The sequence below is a fragment of the Struthio camelus genome, chromosome 8 (assembly GCF_040807025.1).
Source record: "Struthio camelus isolate bStrCam1 chromosome 8, bStrCam1.hap1, whole genome shotgun sequence".
NCBI classification, from domain to species: domain Eukaryota; kingdom Metazoa; phylum Chordata; class Aves; order Struthioniformes; family Struthionidae; genus Struthio; species Struthio camelus.
Window position 1 is genome coordinate 16,310,587 of NC_090949.1, and position 25,278 is coordinate 16,335,864.

The 25,278-nt window shown below is 35.8% G+C and overlaps 1 protein-coding gene across 6 annotated transcripts in view; it reads right to left on the reverse strand.

Annotated features, from left to right (window-relative positions):
- AGL (amylo-alpha-1, 6-glucosidase, 4-alpha-glucanotransferase) overlaps positions 1-25,278 on the reverse strand; it is a 38,077-nt gene that overhangs the window by 10,625 nt on the left and 2,174 nt on the right. For 4 of the 6 annotated variants that reach the window (XR_011142522.1, XM_068952311.1, XM_068952310.1 and 1 more), the window contains 25 exons: positions 24,267-24,477; positions 23,167-23,333; positions 22,526-22,729; positions 17,618-17,799; positions 17,269-17,380; positions 16,713-16,833; positions 16,425-16,527; positions 16,235-16,332; positions 15,535-15,674; positions 13,023-13,210; positions 11,356-11,479; positions 10,585-10,748; positions 9,924-10,025; positions 9,554-9,706; positions 9,322-9,472; positions 8,015-8,139; positions 7,807-7,919; positions 7,547-7,681; positions 6,888-7,018; positions 6,207-6,343; positions 4,647-4,780; positions 3,499-3,674; positions 1,641-1,743; positions 564-789; positions 130-241 (listed from right to left, as the gene is read on the reverse strand). Coding sequence is in view for 5 of the 6 variants with exons in the window: in XM_068952311.1 (XP_068808412.1) it covers positions 130-241; positions 564-789; positions 1,641-1,743; positions 3,499-3,674; positions 4,647-4,780; positions 6,207-6,343; positions 6,888-7,018; positions 7,547-7,681; positions 7,807-7,919; positions 8,015-8,139; positions 9,322-9,472; positions 9,554-9,706; positions 9,924-10,025; positions 10,585-10,748; positions 11,356-11,479; positions 13,023-13,210; positions 15,535-15,674; positions 16,235-16,332; positions 16,425-16,527; positions 16,713-16,833; positions 17,269-17,380; positions 17,618-17,799; positions 22,526-22,729; positions 23,167-23,333; positions 24,267-24,477 (3,612 nt within the window). In the remaining variant the exon portion in view is untranslated. Of the gene's footprint in view, positions 1-129; positions 242-563; positions 790-1,640; positions 1,744-3,498; positions 3,675-4,646; positions 4,781-6,206; positions 6,344-6,887; positions 7,019-7,546; positions 7,682-7,806; positions 7,920-8,014; positions 8,140-9,321; positions 9,473-9,553; positions 9,707-9,923; positions 10,026-10,584; positions 10,749-11,355; positions 11,480-11,846; positions 11,971-13,022; positions 13,211-15,534; positions 15,675-16,234; positions 16,333-16,424; positions 16,528-16,712; positions 16,834-17,268; positions 17,381-17,617; positions 17,800-22,525; positions 22,730-23,166; positions 23,334-24,266; positions 24,478-25,278 lie in introns of all 6 variants that reach the window. The other 2 variants (XM_068952312.1, XM_068952313.1) reach the window with 2 other exon arrangements.

Here is a 25,278-nt window from a genome sequence, read left to right on the forward strand (position 1 = left end):
TATTTACAGTAATATTGCTTAAGTAGCATTAGACATTCAATTAATTAAAAAAATTTCAACAGCTGGAGAAAGTGAAATATGAATATTCATCTTTTGAAATCCATAGCAAGCGTTCTATGTATTTGTTACCTTCATCTCTCATGTTTCGATCTATCTGCGGACCAGCATTCCTTTCTCGGAAATTTATGCCTTCCATGTGTCGTTGCATTGCTTCCTGTATTACTTCATAAAGTGGCTGATCCTAGATCGATTGCATGAAATGGGTGATACGGAAACGGCAAGATGAAAAATAAGCAGAAAGGCTCTATCAAATGCGCAAACAGTAGCAATTCTTAAACTTAGTTGATGGCATTTTTCCTTCTTCATCCCTAATCCCTCAACTCTCACTCGCTGATGTGATGCAGATGTAATGAGAAGTGCCTCAAATACAAAATTCGTATTCTATAATCAACTTTCACCATAAACAACACATAGCAACAGGCTCTTGTTGTTATAAATATTACATCCTTCTATTAAAAATCCTCAGTTATGTTAAAGGTTTTTAAAACGTAAGTCATCTTTACCATAGTGCCTGCAGGCTGAGGAGAAGAGTCATCTCTTGGGTACAGCCTAGAAACAGGACACCTGAGAATGTCTAATCCATTTGGAACAATTTTAGAATAATCCTGGATACACTGAAGCCACCACCATACCGCATCACGACAGTTGAATCTGGCATGTGTTCCCTGGCCAAGCAGATTGGGAATGAGACCATGTCTTAAAGTCCCAGCAAATGCTAAAATTATGTTTCTAGAATAAAAGAAAAAAAGAAAAAAAGAGTCTCAAGTTAGTTACAAGGCCATTATTGTCCCAAATAAGTAAAAGTAATAGCAAGGTAAGTCAAGGGGACAAACAGGATCTTAATGACAGACGTGAAAACTTTGCTGTTGAAAGCTACAAATTACTTTGTTTAGCATTAATAGATATATTTTCATTGTAAAAATAGTTACCCTAAAAGATTCTGCAACATTAATACATTTAAATGTTGCTTGTTACAAAATGTACAACATTTGTTAATATGGAAAAGGTACCTTGCTTTTTCATAGGCTGTGACGTGGATCTAAATCAGTTCATTTTTGTGTTTGTATCTTGTGGAGAATTCCATCCAAATTAAAGGATTAATGGAATTATCAAGTCAAGAAACCTGGCTCATATTGTATTTGCTCAGTTATCAGATTAAACATGTATATATACAGATACCAAATTAAAATAATCCACAGTTCTAGTACTTATAGACAAATACTAGCCGTCACCAAAATCATGGGATATACATGCAATCATACCTTTCTGATCAAAATGGAATAACACTTCTACTTCAAATTCATATAGCAATAATTTCAAAATTATTGCTCAGCAACGATGCAAGTACGCATTAAGCACAGCAGTTTGTGTAAATACAAGCAGCGGTGTTACAGGCTTCAATAAGCTACCTTGTCTATACAGAACTGGAGTATCAGCTTCGTACCAGTGCTAAGAAAGCGCTTGTTTATAACAGCTTGCATGTCCTCTCGGGTTTTGGCAGTATCCCTTTTTCCTAAGGGCATTAATACCTGCAGAACAATTTCCAGCAACAGTAAGAACTAAGAGTCAGTCAACCTTACCTTGCTTCTAGATAACGGCCAGTAATTAACATTAGACCTCTCAGTGCAATAAAGGTATCCCTTCCCCAAGAGCGAAAAATTCCAGAAGAAAAGTGAGGTAAACCTAAAAAGAAATGTCACTGTTCATCTTATTTATTGGTATGGCCAAATTCTCCAAACACACTTGTATGTACAAACAAAATGGAGAAGTTAAAATATAGTCACATGGATCATTTTTATTATTTCTTATTATAAGAAACTGTTTTCTAGATAATATTCTTGATAAGAAGGAATGAAATAAAACTCTGCATATTAAAGAACAATTATCCATATAGAACTTCAAAATCATACAACAGAACTTCTCTTAATAAGAGTCATATTTTGGGTTTTTTTGATTGCAGTACATTGTAATGTAACGAAATGCCATCTCTCTAATAATAAAAAGGACCAGAACTAAGACGAGATGTATCACAGTTTTTTGGCAAGAGTTTATGTACTAGAGCTGTGCCATCTCAGTAGCATAAAAGGGATAAAACTGGACAGCTACAGATTTCTTCAAACTAATAATGTTATCAGTCACTATAAAGGGAATCTCTCTCCTCTTTTCCAGCAGCTTTTAAGAACAACTACATTTTAATAGAAACATTGTAACTTGTAATTGTTAGAACGATTCTGACGGTTAAAGCATACTATTCGCTTCAGTAAAGTCCGTCCTTGGTTTTTCCTCCATTTATTAGACTTTTTCCATCTAAAAACAAACAAAAGCTTCCATATGGTAGTTTTAAAACAACAGCCTGCTGTGCATACTTGCTAGAGCAAAATTGTACCTTCTAGCACCTACAAACGTGTCCAAAGCATTCACTGAATAAAAATCCATGTAAGAGTTAAGAATCTCACAGATACAACTACCAGTATGTGAAGGGAATATTAAACCCAAACCCTCTAGTTTAATTAACCGCTATGCCTAATTTAAGGAAACAATGCTCATTTTGTGCTTCTGGGCAACAGTAAAGTAGGCAAGTGGAACGTTTACTAAAAACCAGAAACTACAAGCAATAATATTCCATGAGAGAAAGAGAGACAGCAAAAAGGAGAAAGACCACAATGAGACAGAGGCCCTAGAATCTGTGGATGCTAAAAAGTTTCTATGGTTTCAGAAAAGGAATGGGCCAACTCACAGGAAAAAAAAATCCATTCTAAGATACTAAATACAGACAATAATACTTTTGGCAAAGGCAAGTTCCCAGTTCAGAGACTGCCAGATGCTGGCAGAACATTTAGAGGAATAATCACTATCTGCCAACCCTGCTTTCACACTCTTTCCTAAGCGTCCACTGTTGGCCCCTTCTGGAGATCAGAGGATATGCTGGTCTGCTCTCAGTAGTTCTTACATTTTTCTGAAAGCTTATAAATAATAATTTCACAGTTGTACTCCATTAGAATTCAATTCTTAAATTCATATCTAAAATTGATAAAGAGCTAAAAGAGATAACAAATCTGTTCTGGGAAGTGCATGTTATCAACTAAATCATTTGGAAAGAAAGAGAATATGGATCTCCATATAGGATAGAATTGGATATATTTCAAAATATCTCTAAATAGAATGCTTATACAGCCTTTCTTCAAGAGCAATAGCAAAACGGTTGTCCCCAAGAAATATTACTAGACAAAACGTCCACATTTTCAAATAGACAAACCTTTACCCTAAATACAAGTCAAACACAGGGGAGGAGCGAAGAGAACTGCTACCTACATTTTGTGTGTGGTTGCTGACACTTAGGTCCCAGGCACAACAGAGACAATTTTAACGATTATCGAAAACAGTTAAACTGTTTTGCAAGACTTATTTTTTTATATATCTAATGTTGTCCTCACTTACCAGCTGCCAAGGAAACACAACACTGTTCTTTCTCATTTGTAATCTCATTCAGCCTACAGGGAACATCGTGTAGGGAAGGCGACAGGTCTGGCAGACAAGAATACTTTCCTATCCCACACATCTGGACTGAACCCAACGAAAGGTGTTTAACAAATGTTGATCCATTCTGCACAAAGCTGTAATTCAAAGTAATTACATTTAAATAACATTGCATTCAGCAACATCAGTCTTTAAAATGGACCCTTTTCCATTTACATGACTTATAAATTTTAGAATAAATATAATGCACTAACAGAATTAGTTAGTGTGAGTATTATGCATTAATTAACTTTGTAAGCAGGCTTCAATTTGTAAGTTACTCTTGAATTTTTTTCAAAAATGACTGCCCAAAGTTATGCCTTAAATTAAGTTATTAATGCTAATTGGAGTGTTGGGTATCCAATACTTCACGGGAAAAGGGTAAGGAAATTAGCCTACTTTGATACTTACACACAGATCTGAAGATTCAACCCCAAATATTTTTTCCCCATGAAATAGACTACTTTCCACATGATATCACAGCCATACCAAACTCTTGGCCCATTCTGACATCTCTATTTTTACAAAACAACGCTAGCCTGTTTAGAATGTTCATAACGTAGAATAACCCTTCCATTAAACCTGTCTCCCTTCCCTCTCCAAGAAAGGAAGCAGAAATGGACACTGAAGATTAAAGAATGCCTTTCACGAACTAAGCCAAGTGCCCAGTTAATGAAAGATATTTAACTGCATTGAAGAAACGTTGAACAAAGCATCAGAATCAAGTACAATCCAGTATTCCTCCTCGCCTCAGGCTTTAATGAAGCATTTGCACTTGTATTAAAATTGTAGGAAGAGTCTCCTAAGCAGATGAATGCTGGCTTAAGGTTTTATCCTCCTCCTGTGTATTGCCAGCAGTGGTTACAAATTCAAACCCGCAAGAGACATCTGAGCGCTCAACCTTCAAAACCACTGCCATTAAAAGATGACTCTGATTTCACTACAAATTGTACCCTTTTCCATTGGGCAACATGAATATGAAAACATTTAAAATACATTCCCCAACAGATAAAATATAAAAGGTGCAATGAATACAGATTATCTACAGATCTCCACTATGCCAAGCATACCTAGACATCCGATGCCATGCCACATCCAGAAGTGTTGTGTATGCACCCACTAATATGGCATCAAAGTAACACGGGATAAGGTAACGGGGAATTCTCTTTAAGTAGACAAACATGGCCTTCAACCACTTACCAACCTATTAAAATAATATTATTAGATGTTAATAACACTAAGATTCAAAAACATGTGCACTCAGGATCCATCTATTTTAAGTATTTATCACAGTTTACATACATTTATTATATCCAAATTATACTTTCAGTACAACCCAGTAAGGTTGCAACTCAACAGCTGTCATTATGAACCAAGTGTGGTAAGAAGATTTTTGATTGCTTAAAAAAGACGGAACTGAAGAGACAAAGCTTGAGATAAGGCTTTAAAAGAACTATCACAAGGCGAAATTATGTTTGGCCACTAGAGAAAACGCCTGTAGATCTGGGTCTGGGACTCGGGGTCTGGAGATTCACTATTTTTGTGTTGTTAGCGAGTATTTGACATCCGAGAAGTATTTCTCTCTTTTCATTCCAGTACTGTTAAAGAAGAACATGACAACCTTCTACAAAGTCACTGCCTCCAAAGATTCAAACCATGTAGATGACGACTATACAGATGGCAAAGAAAGCACATGCGAATACATTATAGGATGACACTATAATTTTAACCTGGAAATTAAAGAGAGGGAAAAATAAGAAGAACTATATAAAGCAGCAAAATTGTAAAATTTATCTGCATATGACTTCAGTATAGCTATTGGTACTTTGTATTTCTGCAAAACAGAATGAAACATTGGCAGAACTCAGAAAAATAAGCAGACAAAACAGGCGATAATCTCTGAAGAGCACTGAATCTGGAGCCTGATCTAGTATCATACAGAAACTCCCTTTCTAGACAAGCTCCTATCTTTGAAGTCAAATTCAGCATTCACTTCAGCAGGACATTCAACCGCTTTACCCATTCTTCTGCTTTATATCGCTACGCTTCTGACTTCAGTACCAAAATGAAGTAAGGACACTAATCTTTTTTTATTTTATTTATTATATAAATGATCCAGAGCATGCCTCCATCTTCTGAATTGGAAAAAAAAAAAACCAAATTATTTTATTGCAGAAAAAATAAAAGTGACAAAGAAACAAAAGGACCTATATTGTAATGCAGGTAAAACAGGAAATCTGAATTTTGGTATTTCCTAACTTCTCAATGCTTGATTATGCAATCTTAGCAAAAATTTATCATAATCATGTATGCCTCAGTATTATTCAGACCCTTGTCTGGAAATGCTTAAAAAATTATTACTTAATTTTTATTTGAGGGAAAGGAACATTACAGTCCTTGATGCAACAGCCAACAATGCCCCCCCTGCCAACGCCCTACACGTTTTTCACTTTCCTTTCACTGACTATTCTTAAATAGGGTTGAGGTGAGGGAAGAAAACAGTAATGGCTTAATTGTCTAAAATGAATACTTTATAGATGGACTGGATTTAACAACACAGCAATAATTGAAAGGGAGGGGAAAAAAAACATAATTTAAAACCTCAAAGTCAAATATATATTTTTCCTTACCTCTGCACAGGCTCCTGCACGTGAAATCAGACGATTACTGACATAATCAATCATCCAGTCTCCAGATCTTAAATTATCACAAAATGGATGACCCAAATCATTCTTCGGTCTAATGTCTGCCATCACTGACATTAACCCTGAAGATACAAATCCAACTCTGAATCACAGGACACACGATTATCACAAATAGGAATTGCTGCAGAGACAGTTAGGATACAACTCACTTGCAGTTTCCTCACAGGATGTACTGTAAATTCAAGAGAGTCACCAAAATCTCCCATTGTGGAGTAAGTAGCATAATGAAATTCGTATGTTTGATAAATGACTAGCACATTTCTGAAATCTAGTAATGGTTTAATTAAGGTGATTTTTCACTGAAAGTAATTTTTTTCCCCCAAATCTAAATGCAAGAGCACTGCTGTTAAGATACATATTGAAATTTATTTTAAAGCCCAGACTATCGAAAAAGAGGGTTCCTGTTTTAGTATGTTGCCTCAATTTGATTCCTTAGGGTATAACAACGATTAGTACGGTTAAGCCGAAACAACATATTGCTTTTTTTTAATCCCAAAAGAAGGGAACAATGACGCAAGCCAGGAAACAGAACTAAGGGTTAGATCTAGATTGAGAAACTATTTTATTCTTTTCTTCAGCAGAAAAAAAGAATGTTGAGATTATTACCTTGGAGGCCTGCATACTTCAGTGGTGACCAGTTTGGTATATTATAACAACCTCCGCCATCTTCTTGTTCTTCTGCCTCACACCTATATAGTACTTGATTTAGGTCAGCCAAAGTTAGTTTAGATGCAATACTGGAAAAAAAGGGGAGAAAAAAAAAAAAACCTAAACAAACCCCAAAGCAATATTAATAGAGAAATGTTTTCACAAACAAGTTTAGTTTATATTTAATTATTTTAGCTTAAATATGATACTATATACAACTCTCCCATCACTTGAGTCTTTAAAATTAAGAGTCTGACTCTCCAGCAGTGCTAAGCAATTCTGCTCAGAGTTTAAGTATTTAGAAATACGGATTTAAGAGATTAAGTATTGATCCTTAACAAACATATCCCAACAATGACAAGCACCCTATGTTAGGAAACCTACTTTAAGCACCAGTTGCCCAGAACCTGAACAACAGACCCTGGGAATCTTCTGTTAACCCCTTTTAATACCACATATATAAAAATAACATCTAAGAATTTTTACTTACACTCCAATAATCCAAATCCATCCTTAGTAATGAAAAAAATGCTCTAAATTTACAAACCGTTCTTCACTTCTACTGTAGCTATGTACTATATTCATGGTTCTACTTGAGAAACCTCAGGAATACTTACGAAGAAAATAGAGTTTTTAATATTGGTGCCGAATGATCATCAGGAAGACTTCCAGATTTAAAATGAGGACTGAACTGGATCAGATGATTGCGGAGTACACCAACAGCCTCCTGTGCCTTTGGGTCAAGGCTAACTCTGAAACATGAACGCATGACTTGTAGAAAACTAGCACCTCCAATAGCTTTTCCCAAGTCTCAAAACAAGAAATCCTATTGCTCTATTTTAACTAAAATAACCATTTGGCAATTATTGTAACATACCTGAACACTATTACACTTCCTGGTGTTAAATTTTCAAATTCTATTTCTTGAACAAATTCATTTGGCCCTTTTATGGCAGTTCCAGCTTGCTTTATAATTTTACTGTCTTTAATCTTAGAAAAGAAAACATATTTGCAACTGAAATTTATATGATACATCATAAATGATAATATATTACAGCAGAGCATGGGAGAAAGAGGCCAGTTACCTGGATATGTTCCCTGAGTTCCACTGTGAAATTCGGCAATCCATTTATAAAATGCTCATCTTTTTTGTACGGGCTAGCGTTTCTCTCAATAGTTCTAGCCTCAAGTACTACTTCTTCAATTTTTCCTGGAAAAAAAAAGTTAAATGAATCATGTTGCAGTGGTTAAGATACTTTATGGGGAAACTGATTCTTTTGAAAACATGAAGCAAAACCAAAAAGCCTCCTACGAAACACACGTCTCAGCAGCACAACTAAACAACAACCAAACGTAACAAAACGCATGGAGAGGTGCTATGAACATTCCAGAAACATTCATTACACGTTCATCGGCTTTGGTGTATTTAAAACTGCAATTCTGTTGTTTTGTAATAAGTTACTCAGGAAATTAAACGTGGATTGAATTAGAACATGCCTTTTACTGATCATCAGATCTATTAGTTTCTCTATCATCTTTTAGCAGACTCTATTAGGCCAGTTTCCAAACTGCAGCTACAGGTGTTTTATTTTCAAAGCATAACAACTTATGTCAATATACAAACACTCTAGTTTTCTCTGACCTTTCAATAATTCACAAACTAAGGTACTAATCTTGCAGCCACTCGCGCATGTCTTAACAAATACGCGTGCACACACGTACACACTCGCGCGGCTAGGTATACTTAAAAGTCAGTGTGGAAAACTTCTCTTCAGAAACATTACCAGGTAAGATGTACAAGTTGCTACACATTGCTACCATAAAGTATAGTAAAAACACTGCATACTGCAATAATATTATCTACATATTATATATACACATCTATTTCTACATATATTTTCTACATATTAACTTATGCACTATGATGTGGTTTCTTACTAAGCTACGTTTTAAAACCGCAAAAATAGTTGCATATAAGAAAGCTGAATAGTAAAGACACCCACAAACACCATGAGCTTTTGCCTTTTTCCCCCGTATAACACTTTATAAATAATAATTTCCCCCTTCTCCCCCTGTACAATTAATCATTTTCCTCTGTTAATTAGTTCTTGCCCGTTCACAACCAGGAAGGTAAAGTAAAACACATTTTTATGGGAAGCTCAGAGCATGGAATTATATTCAGAATACAAGTGCCTTTAAAAACCCTAAAGGATTTAAGTCTATTATTTTTTCTTTAATCACTTGCGGTGCATACGTAACGGTACATATAAAAGGTGTGTTACACACAGACCATTCAGACATGCAAAATCAGTATGAGAAGTTTGAAAGTATGCAGTTGGAATGAATGGAATTTTCCATATACCTGTCATCTCTTAAAAATAAATCTGATTACCTGGGATACACATTTCAGGTACTTCTTTACTGTAGAAGGAAGTTTTAGGATCTCTGAAAGCAGTTCGACTTACAGCCACAACCGACTGATGCGTGTTAGGACAATGTCTTGTCACTGCCACTATATCTTCATCAACTTGATCCACATACACCTAGAAAAGACATACTGTAACAACTATGCTCACTCAGAAAATAAATATTGAGAATAAAGCAATGCTACCCTCACTTCTTGCCTGATTAAAGCCTTTAGCACCTAGCTCCTGATGCAGCCTGTTTATAGCCAGCCTTCCTGCCAAAATTCCTGTTTGGAAATTAGCTTCACCAGAAGTCAGCTGTGCTGCTGGATTCCACTTTGAATAAAACCTCTCTTCAGACACTACAGAAATCTGTAAAGAAATTAAGGTTTAAGCAATTATCAAAATTGGCTGGAGGTTCCAAATATATAATCAGTTCAAGCTGCACGTAAAATTTGACAACCCAAAGTAACGATGGCAAGTAAACGGCTTAGAATTTGAAAGAAATAACATTAAACTATATATCTCGGGACAAGAATAAAGTTCGCATTTTTTTTAAATGACTTAGACATTAATTGTAATCACAGACCTGGTGTGGTACTAGCTCATCATAGCCTTTGGTACTTCCTGTAGCACAGCATGCCATGGAAACAATCATTGCACTAGGAAGAGCATCGTATGCAGATCGGTGCTAGGTTAAAAAGTAAGTAAGTAAGTACAAAGTGAATCAAATACTTAATTCATTCTCTCCCAAATATGCATTCAACATATAGAAGACGTATTCAGTTTAACACAGGAACTTTTTGTTTATCACACAATCATCATTTTCTCAATCACGGTACTGAAAAAATTACTACAGATACATTAACAAAAACAACGTAAGAGCAAGCCTCAAAACTAAGCACTCCACTTCCCACCATTCTTTCTCCCATTCTCTCCTGCAGAACAGGAGCTAAGGAGAACAGATGAACAGACAGAGACAGAACCACTTACGGTAGCTAGAAGGAAAGAATCAAACCAGCTCATTATTAAATAACTTGATATTGTTCTCCTTAAAAAGACAAAATTGTGAAAGTCAGCAAGAGTTGTTACAGAATGTTAGTCACTCCATGAAAACTTGAAGATCTGAAACACGTTTTTCCTAAATACCACTCAAATAAAATCCAGATTATACCAAGCCCTCCCACGGTTCAAAAACAGCAATTTAGGAAAAATTAAATGCAATACGCAAACCCAAGTGAAGTGCTCACCTGAATTGGACATTCATTATCATGTGTAATATCCATAAACAGTGCATGAGCAATAGCTGGCATCAAAGGTCTCAAACGTGGCTGAACAAAAGAGCCAACAGGTTCACCTCCAAAACGATACACTAATCTTCCCTCTTCGTGGCTATTATAAGCGGTCATTGCCTCTAAAGAACAAAATCTGTAAGTGTTTGCATGAGAATAACTACCACAGAGGATAGCATGCACAGAGATTGTGTTAACGCAACATTTTACATTTTCATCTTGGTGTGTTCAGTAATGGAAAAAGAGAGAAGTGGGGGGGCAGGCATTAAGTTTTATCCTCTAATGTGGATACGCAACCCGGAAGTATGCTGTTTATTATAACATATTAAGGTAGAAATGGATGGGGGGGGGAGGGGGGAAAGCAAAGATCGGAAACGGGTTCCTAAAAGGCTTTAAGAAACTCATGCAACAAAAATCATTTAGCAAGAGACATGATATAGCACTCGCATAGCAAAGCTGTGCTAAAACTTCTTTCTCTCTTGCTAGAATAAAGGTGAAATGTTTAACCTTCCCCAAACTAATGTAGGCTGTCTCCTCTTAATTTTCAGCTAATACTGTATTTTACTGATGAGTATCAAAAAAAAAAAAATCACAATACAAAAAACTGTACCTCTTAATTTCATACTGAGTGTAATCAAAGCACGTAACCCAGAGGGAACCTTTTCTTTGTAAAACGCATACATCTGTAATCTCTGGTGGGAAAGAAAACTACATACACAGCAAGCCTACCTCTTATTAAGGAGGTAATGCCCAGACTATTCACAAAGATATTGTCCAGCTCCTCATTTCCTGTGAACAGTTCAGCCACTACATACAAATCGGCTCGCAATTTTCTAGCTGTGTCCAGCATGTACTGCAAAAAGCACAGCCAAAAAAGCCACAGAAAGAGGAAAGGTAGACACAAAAAGGGACAAGTTTCAAAGCTAGGCAAGGATTGGACAACGGGAAAATGCCATGCAGCAAAGACAAACAGAAAGCCAAAATTAGGGAATGAAAAAATTATACACAAGATGATACGCAAATATAAGAAAAAAAATCAATAATTAGGACACAATACAGAAGAAGTTAAAAAGAACATGAAGGAGGAAAGATAACAGCATAAGCAAAGAAGATAAATATGCAAAAAAAAAAAAAAAAGAAAGCACATCAACGTTAGCTTCATGTTAAAAACTCCAAACCATACATGACAACCCTACGTAACTTTCAATTGCTTCTTGTACCTCTAATCAGGCTGGTAATTCCCAGGCGGTTGACAAAGACATTGTCAATGTACTCACTGCCCGTGAAGAGTTCAGCTATCACATAAAGATTAGGTCTGACTGATCTGGCTGCTGCTAGCATCTCCTATAGATCATAACACATTTTTAATGGAAGTTATCCATTGTCACCTGTGTATATGCAATCATTAACGTGAACATTAAGCAAAACACAAATGAGTTTTAATATATGCAGTTCATTAAGACAAAGTATAAGAGGTAACATTCATAAAATGACATTTGTCTTTTACAGAGATTATTTACTGATTGAATAATTCTAGGAAATTCTCAAAATACTAAGCTAATTACAACTTTGTTTTTAAATAAAAATTTGGCTCAAAATGCACGAACAGAGGTTGGGTAAGAGAGATGCCTTTTAAGGTAAGAAATTTCTGCAGGACTTCAGTTAAAGCCTTCAAAGTTACCATCCCAAAGATGATAAAAACAAGTGAAGGAATACCAGTGGCTTTGAAATAGCTGAATTTGAACAACCACTTACAACTCGTATGGACACATCAATTGATTTAAGAAGAGAGCTCTTCATAGATTTAGGTATGCTCTGTAACCAAGCTAAGACATTGCACTAGTGAGCTGCATTACTCAAATCAGTTTAAAATTAATTTTCTTGTGCAATTTCTGGATGTAGTCAAACCCATAGTAAGCAATAAGCACTAAACCTTAGCAACAAACCTGTCAGACTAAACTTTTTGCAGGTGTTCTTCACCAACTTTTAAATGCTAGAATGTAAACCACTGTCTGTTTAATCCAGCAATACAGAAATTAATATGGCAAATAAAACACTAATTCCTGACCAGAAGCAACATACTGGAGACTAGCAGTGACTGCATTTAAGTCCATATTTACGTGAGAGAAGTTGTTACCCAAACCAAATCAGTTCTTCAATTCTTGAGCTAAATGAGAGAATGAGAAGATACAATAGCTATACCGTTTTGCTAGCTGTTTAAAGTAGTTGAAAACAAGTCTAAACATCATCACTCAAGAAACCTTGTTTATGCTGTGAGGAAGCTTCATTCACATCTGAATTTTGTCAACTGGAATCTGCAGATTTTGTAGCAGCAGTGCAGGACTTATTTCATAGCCAGAAACTGGTTTATCATAAACATGCTTAACCTTGCGTACCTCAGCTACATGAATAGGGGTTGAGTGACAGTTGTCAAGACGAACACCATGGAAATATTTGGCAGTAATTTCAGTGTACTTTTTCATATGTGCCCAGAGGTAAGGACAATCTTCTGGTTTTTTACCATAACGCAGTTTCACACTGTCTCCCCAACAAATAAGCTCTCTCCTCATGTAAACATTTGAGCCTAAGGGAAAAGAATGAAGCTATAGTATAGGAATACATCAAAACGAAGATGTGGTATTTCATTTTCTACTGCTGAACAGTAGGGAAATGTAGTGATGAACTGTAAAAATTGTAACAACATCTGTATCATCTCAAAACCTAGGTACCGTACCCACACTAATCTATAATTTCAGATTACTTCGAGGGAATACTGAAGATCTATCCTGAGACTGAAATAATTTTTCATACTGAATTCAAATTCCATTTATTTCTTCAAAGCAGCACTACTGTCCTTGAGAAGAAGAAAAAAGGACAGCAGGTGTAGTGTATTCAAAAAACATGGTACTTCAACACCAGCTCTAGAAACTTTTTAGTAGTTCATAAAGCAGCAAACAAACAACAAAATCCATAATTCAGATGGTTATAATGATCAGATTCAAAAAAGCATCTTACTGCGTAACCATAAATAAACTGCCACAGCCACAATTTTTAAAGTTTAATCTGCTGTTAACAGTAGTTTCTGCTGATGCAAGGCATATTTCCAAAGCACTTTGGCAGCTGGCCGTTTAAGTAGACAAAGTCTCTAAATCGTTTTGGTGTGTATGAACATTTTTTACCCTTCATCTGTTCTAGTTTTATTTACTATTGGTTTTGCTTTCTTTTTGATGCAATCAATATACAAATCTTTAAATCTCAGTTTTTCTGTAATTTTAAATCTCAGTTTTTCTGTAATTTATTTTCTAAAGCAGATTCAACAAAACTCTTGGATGAATGCTTTTAATTAAGATTAAACTAGCCTTGGATTTGTTCAGCTTGCAAGTAAATGAACACTTTGAAAACAGACTTGCCAAGCTCACTCTTACTGGACGTCAAGACTGTCTCCAAAAGAAGATAGAGTGCAATATTTTAAATGCATGGCAAATTCATATCCTATCTTACCCTCACAGGGAGTCCCCATATTTAATTTGGATTCATTTTCTTGATCACTTTTGCATCCGTAAGTCTTATGAACCAGATGCTGAAGCTACTTCTACTGACAGGTCTGACATATATTCAGTGCCAGCTTGGAAGTCTCCCTTTAGGGAGAAACAGTTTGAGTAATGTTATCAATTAGCCAACTTTCAAGAGATTTTCTCCTTTTGATATTGAAATTAATATTTTCAGGTCAGTCATCAATAAACTCTTCCTTTGGGAGAAGGACAGGCCTCTCTGTTCTAATGTAGAATACAGGCCACAAAAGGACAGAAAATTAGATCAATCCAGGGGAATCTAGACACCGCAGAGAAAGACAGTCTGGTCCTGAACTGGAACTGAGGTTCAACATAGCTTAAAATATTAATTCATGTCATGTTTTTGTGACATGAAAACTAAAGATTAAAGTAACAATTTGCTTAAAGCACCAGCTAAGAGAACCAAAGGAAAAAAAATTAATCCCCAGTCTAACTTTGTTAAGAGTCAAATGTTACTTTGAAAAACCCTAAACCCCTCTTTCCTATCCTGAAAACAATCCAAAGAAAGTATTTCTACACACTCTTTACTCAAAACCCTACAATATGTTTAAGCTGAAAGAAAAAAAAAACAACTCAATCTTCAATACCCTCACACATAAAGATACTATTTATGAGCTAATTCTTCAGAAATTCATTATATGGCTGCTTCTTTAGAATATAACTACCAGCAATTTTACAATGCCAGTGCATTTATCACCGCCATTCTACCTATACAGTTAAGATGAGACACTCCACTACAGTGCGGTTCCATGGGTAGCTAAGGTGACCCACTCCTTCACTGCCGCTGCAAAAAGAGGCAAGAGTCCTCCACTGCCTCTTTCCCTGCTCCTCCCTATCCCATCCCTACATCACCTCATGCGGTCACCTCTTGACTGTTTTTACCTGTGGCACTCACTGGACCTTACCAGGAGCCAGCTCTTGCTCCCTGATGCAGCAGAACACTATCCACCTTATTACTGCATTATTTTTCTGCCACCTTGGCAAGTAGCTTATGCAAAGTCCAAGAAGTGGTGACGGTGGAAAAAAGTACACCATAAGCAGCAAAGACAACGACAGGCATGGGGAGGCAGGATGTCCCCATTTCAGTGACAGAGAGCTGGTAATTTGCCTCTGAAATCTTGAAGAACCGTACCTCAAATCCTGGCTATTATATTCAATCTTTCGTACGCTGAAGGAGAAGTAAAAGTGCTACACACTGAACACCTGCCCATTACTTTGCTTTTTGCAACTTCAGAGGACTACATCTGGAAAAAAAGACTAACTAAAGAAAATCCTCTTTGCTTTGGCTATAGTATCAAAAGGTTTTAAAAAAATTATTTGAAGTTCCTTTACAAACCTGGTTCAGCAAAGTTTTTAAGAGGATCATCTCCCATTACCCAGCCATTATGGGCCATGAAATAACAAGCCTTATCTGGCTGATGTATCATAGTTTCTTCTTCCTCCACAGTCAGTTCTTTGAATGGATAAGTAAAATACCTATGGAATAACACAAGCAACTAAAGAAATAAACCAAATTAAAAAAAACAAACATAAGACAACCTTAACTGCAATTCATTGCCTTTGAAATTAGGCTACAAACTGCCTTTTCGGTAAGGCAGATATAAAAAGCTGCTGCCAAACTATAAACGATGGACAGTTTTCCATTTTGGAACATGTCTCAAAGGAGAAAGGACAGTTGTTTCCACTATCTTGGTGCCAGCTGATAGTGCAAAAATAAAACCCCAGCCCCTCAGATATACAAGGAGCATCAGGTACATCAAACAGGAAAAGTACAGGTTTTCCTAGTTCTAGCCCTCTTCCACCTGCAAAAACAATTTGCACTATGTAAGGCTTCAATGTGCCCTGAGTCATCTCATGCTCTCTGAATTCACATGTTTATCAGTTGTCATCATGGCTTAAACAAGACAGTCAAATCACAGATTAAGCAAACATTGCCCACTGGAGAGAAAACGTACAAATTTTTACTTTTAATGAGCTATGAAATCACTTTCCCTGTAGAGATTTGAGACTTTTTCAATTAAGAAAAGTTGTAATACCTGGTAACTAAAGGATATCTTCTAGTAACAGGACCCAGTTTAGGACCATGACCAGCCAGTCGTTCATAAACCACAGTCCCCACAAGACAGTTGACAGCCTAGAAGTAATTAAGTTATCCATTATTTAAAAAAAATTTCATTTATTTGCAATTTAAAACAATTCAGCATTAAAACACAGCAACTATAAGACCTGTTCTTGATGGTGATTAGTTTGTCTGTACTGTTCAGCATTCAGTTCTTCAATCCTCTTGCGAAACCAGTTACAACACTCTTCTATTGCAGCTGGTCCATTGCTTAGCAGGTGGAAATTACATCAGAGAACAATTAGAAACATTCATTTTTAAAACACTTCATAATAAATATACATAAAATGAGTGGAAAATTATATTTTTCCTATCTTTGAAAATAATTTTACCTTGTTTGGTTCTGCAAATTTACCTTTACTTCTAATTTTAACTTGTAATCACTAATACAATACCTGTGTGGTATGAAAGTTGCCAGTGCTATATCCATATCTACAGTACAGCCAAGTCGTTTATAATTAGGATCCTGAACTATTTGAAGATGTTGATTTGGATCAGATTTAGTGCTCATTTTGCCTGAGGACAAAATTTTAAAAGTAATAATTAAATAAAAATAGAAAATACATTTAAAAGAGACACAACTTTTGCCATTCTGGTGCAAGCAAGACAAGGGTTTTGGAGGGTTGCAAAGGAAAGGAAAAATTCAAGATCCGTCAGAGCTGGCTATTCAGAAGCAACCGTGCTCAGTTATAATACTAGATTCAGGCAAAAAACTCATTCTTCTTCCTTTCTACTAAATTTTTTCCTAGACTAGGAAGCCCAGTCTTCAAAGGCTTTACTAGCTTTCAAAGCATTCACGTATGTTTAACGCAGCATAGTAGGTTTCTCACACAGTAAAAACTAGGGTTATTTTGTTTTCCAGCTTGTTAATAAGTTTATGTATAAAGTTTCTTGAATTCTAGCATACTAATTCTAATTAAATAATCCATGTGCTTTGGTAACAGAGTTTACCTTGAGTTAGAAGGGTTTTAAATTGCTGCACAGCTTTGTTAACATCCACTTGGAAAAATTCCCATAGTTTAATTTTTGGATATATATCTTCCCAAATTATTTTACGGATACACTGCAAAGATATAAATTATATTAGTTAATTATGCTGATGATTAATGTGATTTAAAATAGCTAAGTCTTTTTTTTTTTTTTTTGGAAAAATGTAAGTGTTTGGGGTAAAAATTGTTCTATTAAATATATCTGCAAAGTATGTACCATATTTTGTGCATCACAATCCCTGAAGAACATTAAAGGTTTATTCAGCTTTTTTTAGTGTTCATTAGCATATACTTAGTTCTTATTTACTTACATTCAGGTGATGATCATTTTCAATTAAAGGAGGAATTCCTTTATCAATACACTTTCCTTCAGCCACCATACAGGTCAAGTGCCAGAGAGCTCTATCTAAGACCCAAGCCGGCTTCAGGTGAGGAGAATTTACGAGATTATAGCCACATTCTGGATGCATCCTGAGCCATTCACTGTTAGCAGCTTATTTTGAAAAGGGAAGGAAAAAAAAATACACAGGCTGAATACTTAGTTGTTTTATGCAAACACCGTAAACGCCAAGAACTTAAGATATTGTGGCATGTATAATTAGTTCCCATTTCAATTAAAGTTTTCAATTTCAGCCATCAGAAAATCATGTCTATGCATAAGTGTGCGTTGTTGATACCAATTTTTTTGCAACAGTCAGTCATGGAGACTGCAGAGAAACTTTTTGTTAGGTATGTAAAAATATATAATAGTGCCATCAATTCTAAAATACTAAGAAAAGTTACATTTTTGTTGCAGGATAAGGAATGCGAAATCCCTGGCTGTGTTTAAGGCCAAACGTACATCCCACACCAAGATTTAAGGTGGCCTAAGCTATTTTATATTCTTAACCCTAAGATGCTACACACAAACACAAACAACCACCCAAGAAAGAACTAATGAAAAATGTACTTAAAGGGGTCTCACATGGGGAGATGAGCGCAGTCTCTGGCACAAACAAACCAAACACTCCTCTGATATGTGTGTTTTCTAAACTTTCCCTAGCACCAGCAAACAGCAGAAGTTAAGCCCCCCCCCAACTACTCTGAATAGTAAGAGTTAACTCAAAGTAGTTAATTTTGTAAATATGACAAAGTGCAGAAAAAAATCTCACTAGTTAAATTTTTCTGCTTGTGAAACTGTCCTAAACATACAGTTTAACAGAAAATAATTTCCAAAGATTCTCTGAAATCTCTGAAATTGAAAATCTAAATGCAAAAAAAAAAGGGGGGGATAGGGAAGAAAAAATTGCTACCCAAATTTTACAAGTTTGTTTTTCTTTTAGACACTTTTCATAGAACATGTCTTGTCAATCTATCGTTTTAGAAAACAGAAAAATAATAGGATCAAGCTCAAGGAAACCATTCAGGGAGTTACTGCATTAGAAACTTGAAGAAAGAGTCATTAACATGTCCACAATTGCAGAACAACTAACAATTGGGGAAAAAAAAAAAAAAAAAAAACTTTGCTTGATTCAAAGAAGTTCAAACAAAAAAGTCAAAGGGAAAGAAATGAGCGTACTCTCTCACCCTCTAGCACGAATAGTTTTTCTAAACACCCTCCTATATTACGTCTCAAGACCATTAACAACATGGCATGAAGATCTTAATTTCCACAAATGGTGTGACCTTATAAACATGGAATTCTGCCATCTACAACTAAAAGCAACCTACTTACTTGAAAGTTACATAAAGCAATATTAAGCTCAAGCTGTTAAAGGCTGTTCTAGGCCAACCAGATCTCTTTCTGTTTTTTAAATACATATGCTACCTCTGAAAAAATATTTTTATCCAAAACTAAAACTACCTTACTCTGTTCAGCTAAACAAAAATCATGATTTACTATAAAGGTCTTCCATCAGTAAATAGAACTCTAAAAATATAATATCACATTTTAATCTGAGGTGTTAACTTAAAAAGATGCCTCTTCTTAAAGATACAGAAGCTATTATTTATTTTAGTTAAAGTCAATGAAAACACAGAAAAGAAAAAAAACTTCCCATTTTCTCTCTCTTACTGAAAAGTAAATGCTGATGAACACAGTATTTTGTTTGAACATTTTTTTTTTTTGAAAGAAATGGCAGCCCAGAAAGGGCAAATCTACACAGTTACCAGACAGGGTATGCAAGCTCATCTACAATACTCCCTCTAACATGCCAAAGATGCATCTATATTTAACATGCACATGCATTTATCATTACTTTTAAAGTTAGGTCACAGTTGTTGGCTTTTTTTATTTTTATTTTTTTTTTAGAGACTAACAGAGACATTAACATCAAAAACTGATTCCCACCATTCTCTACAGCCCAAGCGTTCTCTGCTCCCTTCTACTGCAAAAATCAAACACTTTGGCTTAAATTACTGAATGTTCAGGCTAGCTGGCTGACGTTACGGTGGGAAGAGAGAGGACCCTTTGCCACTTTCACACGCCGGGCTCAGCTAGAGAGTGGAAACTATTAACCAACAAATATGACCACTGTTTGCTGAGGGCTCATTAACTGTTTAGAATTACCAGCATTAGAGGATTTACTGAGAGGCAACTCAGTGTTTTAAGCCTCTAATGCAACCATGCTGCAGAATGGATAACCACGTGCAAGTATCCATAATCCACTCAAAACAACTGGCCATGTATTTTGTGTGTTTTATATTCAAACACATCTATGAAACACGTTTTATACTTAAATCACCCTAACATGCAGGAATGAACTAGTAGAAATTACTCTTCAGTTAAAACACAGAGAATGTAAAATTAGATTTCCACCTAATCAATCTTCAAACAAAAAGAAACCCAAAAAGCTATTTGGCTATTTTCTTATTCCAAAAGCCCCCAGAACATTTACCTCCACAGGTATACGTACTACTACTGCTTAAGTGGACATATATCAATATAACTTTCTGCTTACACTAGATTTGGCACTTAAAGTCTGCAGCAGTCAGTTGCAAATCAAGAGCTTTTCATGATTAACAACCAAGAGGGGAAAAACGATCAGCACTGAGATGTAAAAAATTCTGAACCTAAAGCAAAGCCATCAGATATATCTTGCTTAACGATTTAAGGCTGATTTAATGGTTATTTCAGTATTTCACCATGGTATAACTTAAAAAAAAACAGTTTGCTCATTCACCCCGACTAATTTATTTCAGCTATGAAGGCAACGTGACAAAGTTTTTATGCAAATGTGGCCAAGTAGTATTGGGACATAATATTTTCTAGTAATATCAAATATGTTTCAGACTCTGATAACTAGTCCTGACTTAGATATTTCTGTATATAAAAGCATGTTCCTCAGTAGCATGCAAATATACACTGGAAAAAGCTGACAAGATCTCAAGCACAACCAGCATCCAGAGAGCAGCATGAGAGAAACTGGACTTCCAGTTGTTAAAGTGCAAGAAATTCTCATTTGATATTGTGAAAATGTTTTAAAGCTCAATTCCTTGAGACAGATAGTGAACAATTATACTTTGGAGAGTAATATCGGAACAAACACATTTAAGTGTTTGTTGAAACCACAGTCCATGTTGCAATGCAAACTGATTGGATGGGAACGTTTGGCAACGCTCATCTCCAAAGAACTAAAGCAAAGAAAGCTTGGAATATTAGTAAAAAAAACAAAAAACAAAAAAACTGCCCACATGCAGCTATTTGTTGTTCTCACCTATGAGAATCCTAATTAATGCGATCTTTAATATTGCAGCGTAAGATGAAAACTACATGTTTAAATCTAATCAAAATAATCCCACCATCCAAATAATCAGCAAACTTGTAAATGATGAAGTACTACCATTTAAACTTCATCACAGCATATTGAAGAAAAAAAGGAGAAAGAAAATACTGTACTTTAGCTATAAACAGCTAGGAGAAAGAAAGCCTTTAAAGCAATGGCATATCTACATGAAAAAAAATTAGAACCAAAAAAAAAGAAAACCCACAAAAAAAACTATTTATCCACCTTTTTCCACAATGATTTGTAGCTTTTTCTCCCTTGCTTAATCCAAGCCTCCCGTCCCTATTCTGCTTATTATTTCCATGCTACACCCCCAAATTTGAGTTGTTGTTTTTCGTGTTCTTACTCATTGGAATATTTCTTATTTACCTGAAATAAAACTTACAAAATTAAGATCCTCTCAACTACAAAACGCCATGGAACTCACTGACAGTGAGTTTAAATAATATTTAGCAAGCTGTATTTAAACGTGCATGCAGACCCCTATCTAGAAAGCTGTTCCCAATGACAAAGACGCTTTGTGAGATGAGGAGAAAAGAGCAGCAGCTACTGTCAGCACCAAAGTGCCTAGCTGTTTATTGCTTAAAGAACTAACAGAAATCCTCATAAGAGAAATTCTTTAGGTCAGATATTCCTTGAAGATTCATTATTTCCAATACTATGTGGATATCCCACTATTCCCTCTATATTTTCTGTATATATCCCATACCTCTTTCCACTCTGTAGCCTCAAACAACTCTGCCAACCCTCTTTTTAAAGAGTTCAGAAGACTAGTAAACAGCATAATCATCAAAAAAAAAAAAAAAAAAAAAGAAAGGTGCACAGGCGCACCATCCTCTCCTTCCTTCTCAACATCCCCCGACCTTTAAAGCAGCTTTTCAGTCTTAAACGTATAATGAAAGTTTGGACTCATGACTGGTAAAACAGACCCATCTGAAATGCTTACAATTACTTTCTCTCTTACAAGAAGTTGTAAGAGGAACAAATGAAAGGACAAAAATATTCTTAGCTTCTGCCCAAAAGAAGTCTGGGCATTTTTTAAAATAGATTAAAAAAAGAAAACGAAGTTTTGCCACATTCTGTTTTCCATTATTCATGACCATGCTCTTCTCTACAAGAATAATTCCTCCTTTAACAAGAAACTCCTCAGTTTATGTTCACCCACAAATGAAATTCATAATGCAAATTCCATTCCTTCATGTGTGAATTGCACACTGCAGATCACAAAAATGAACACGATACTATGAAAAATACAGAAATATGTATAACCTCATGAAATCCCTCTGTGAAGGCCTCTACTCATTCTGTAAGTAACAATACAGAATTCTTTTTGCATTCGTAACGGATTTGTCTCCATAACAGATGTGAAAGAAGCGGGGAAAAAAATTAAGGGAAATAATGGAATGTAACTACTGGACCAATCTGGTTATCAACACACACACACAGAAATCATACCAGTATGATTGTAGACTACATCTGTGATGCAAAGCATATTCCATTCATTTTTCATCTTTTCCACAAGAGCTCCTATATCGCTCCAAGTGCACTTTTTATTATGGCTTGAAAATTCAGGATTTACTTCTAACTGATCAGCCAGTGAATAACATGATCTAGATGGTCCAAGTTTCTGAAGTGGCGTAAAATGAATCATGTTGTAACCTAAGTAACAAGAAAAATAAATTTCAGTAAAAGAAGTTCCCTGACAAAAGCATAATAAATTACAGTCGTAACAGGTATTAAAAGCTGTTGTTTGGATTAACTAGTGTAAATTAATCTGATTCTTCCCCTCAACATTCTACATAATACCTGTTTTAAAAATCACACTCAGTTCTACAGACTTTTATATCCATCTGAAACCAAGCCAATAAAATGAAAGTGATTTCCCATACGAGGAAACTCCAAAAACATGCACTTAAGCAAATGTTTTAATCATTCCCCTGACTTAAATTTTTAATTTAATTGAATGTAGTGGGAAATATTTAAACTATAAACTAAAGGATAAATGAACTGTTTATACGGAAGGTCTTCAGTGTAATTTTGTTTTTTAACTACAAGATAAAAAAAATTACATCCTTTAACGTGTATATTGGTATTACCTGTTTCTTTTGCAACTTTAAGCCTATCTTCCCATTCATGAAATGGTCCCAGACACTTAGCGAGGAATGTCTGGAGTGTAACACAATCCAAAGGTAACACATGATTATCAGCTCCAACACGCAAAATAGGATCCACAACTATGTAACCTCCACCACTTTTCTCATTTCTAGGACAAATGAATGAGATTGTCATTAATATAGTAAACGCCCCTTGTACCACTCAGTTTCAGAAACAGAAGCCAACACACGCACCTATTTTAAAAATACTGAAGCTCACTACAGCACTTGGGGTGGGGGTGGGGGGGTTGCGAGGGCTAAACGGAACAAAAAATTCTGCAGAGATGTTCACCTCTTTGGCACCACCTCTCTACTGAACTTACACCAGTGCTTACAAGAACACAATTAAGGTACAGAGCTTTAAGCTCTCTGCAAAAGTGAAATGACTTTGTTATTGTCTTAGAGACAGAGTACTGGTTCCTGTTTTTAGAATATTGCTGGAAATCAAGAAAGCATGACTGCCCGTCTTTCATATATAGACTTATGTTTGGAGCACCATCCTGGGAAAGGACGAGAGACCTGGGCTAAACAGGAGCCTAAGGGAGTTTGACCATCAGCTCCTATCTTTCAGGAGCTCACAACACTAGGCTATAAACACTGCAGATGCTGGCATTCGCCACACCCTATTGAAACAAAAGTACTGTGAAGAACCTCTACCCTAGACAGAGAGAAAAAAAATCCCCAAATGACTTTCCAGGTCAAGGAAGAGAGTACAAATTCACCATTCAGATATCTAGAACGCTGATGACTCTGAATCTTCTAAAAATGGTTTGCCTTTCAAACGTTCATACAAAATTGGACATCTAATGTCTTCTGTAAATTCTCCAGAGTATCTCAGCACCAGAAAGTATTAGATAACCACCAAAATCTGGTGCTGGACAAAATCTGTTGTCTTTCATCAGATTTAAATAGGTCCCACTGTTGCACTTTAAAAGCACAGAAAAAGAATATGTTTTTATTCTTAACAGTATTTCTTCAGGTCAAAACCTATGCAGATATAGGGAGCGCGTTGCACTTGGCAATACGCATAGAACTTCGCTTACCCAAGACTGAAATAGTACTGGTATGACCCAGAAATCTGGAGATCCAGTTTGCAGTATTTGTCAGAGTCATCTTCTCTTCCTGTGGGATTGTGCCATGATAACGTCCTGAACTTGTGGCGATCAAACACTTCTCCAGAAGCTGGATAGTTAGTACACACAGTAACATGCTTGCCTTGAAGAGTTGGGCCCAGTCGGAACTGTAGTTCAAAGCCTCAAGAAAAAAGAAATTAAAGACATCTTATCAGGAGGACTAGATATTTCTATTCTATAATAACAGTTCATAATTTGATATTGTGTTAAGAAGAAAAGGCACTAGCCTATCTGTGAAGGACATATGGGAAGGCGTATCTCTACAGCATCTACTCTCCCTATTTTCCTGTCCTTTTCCTTTGCACTCTTGACAGCTTACGCAGAGTCCTTTACTTTTATGGAACTATTTACTCCCTTTCCTTTTTGTTTCCCTTTTCCATATAAAAAGTTTTAAAATAAAAAACAGCAAATCAAAGTCACCAAACCACATACAATGCAGATATTGGTAACACAGTATTTAAAAAAAAAAAAAAAGCTAAATCTTAAATTTTTAAATTCTAAATTTAAGCTTTTAAACTGTAAAATGATGTTTAGTCGCACATAATCTAAAGTGTACAAATTAACTGTTACACTTTGAATCACTGAGCTCTGTGGAGCTCGTACAAGTCCTGCAGCTCATACACGCATTGCAAAGAGTGGTATTTACGCTTAAGATCACAGGATAGAGAGAATATAATTAAAATATTAGGACTTAAAATAGTACTGTAGTCTGTTCAATTGAACATGAAGAATTAATTTTAGTCAGCAGCAGGTCTTGGAATACGCTTCCACGTGCGGGTACGAGGGCCTTCATCACATACATGGCTAAATTATTACAGAGTCTTTTCAAATGACTGCAACAGGCACCTGCACAACAACTTTCACGAAATTACATGCCAGTCATGTAGACTGTCTAGTAATTCACCTAGTACCTTACTAGACA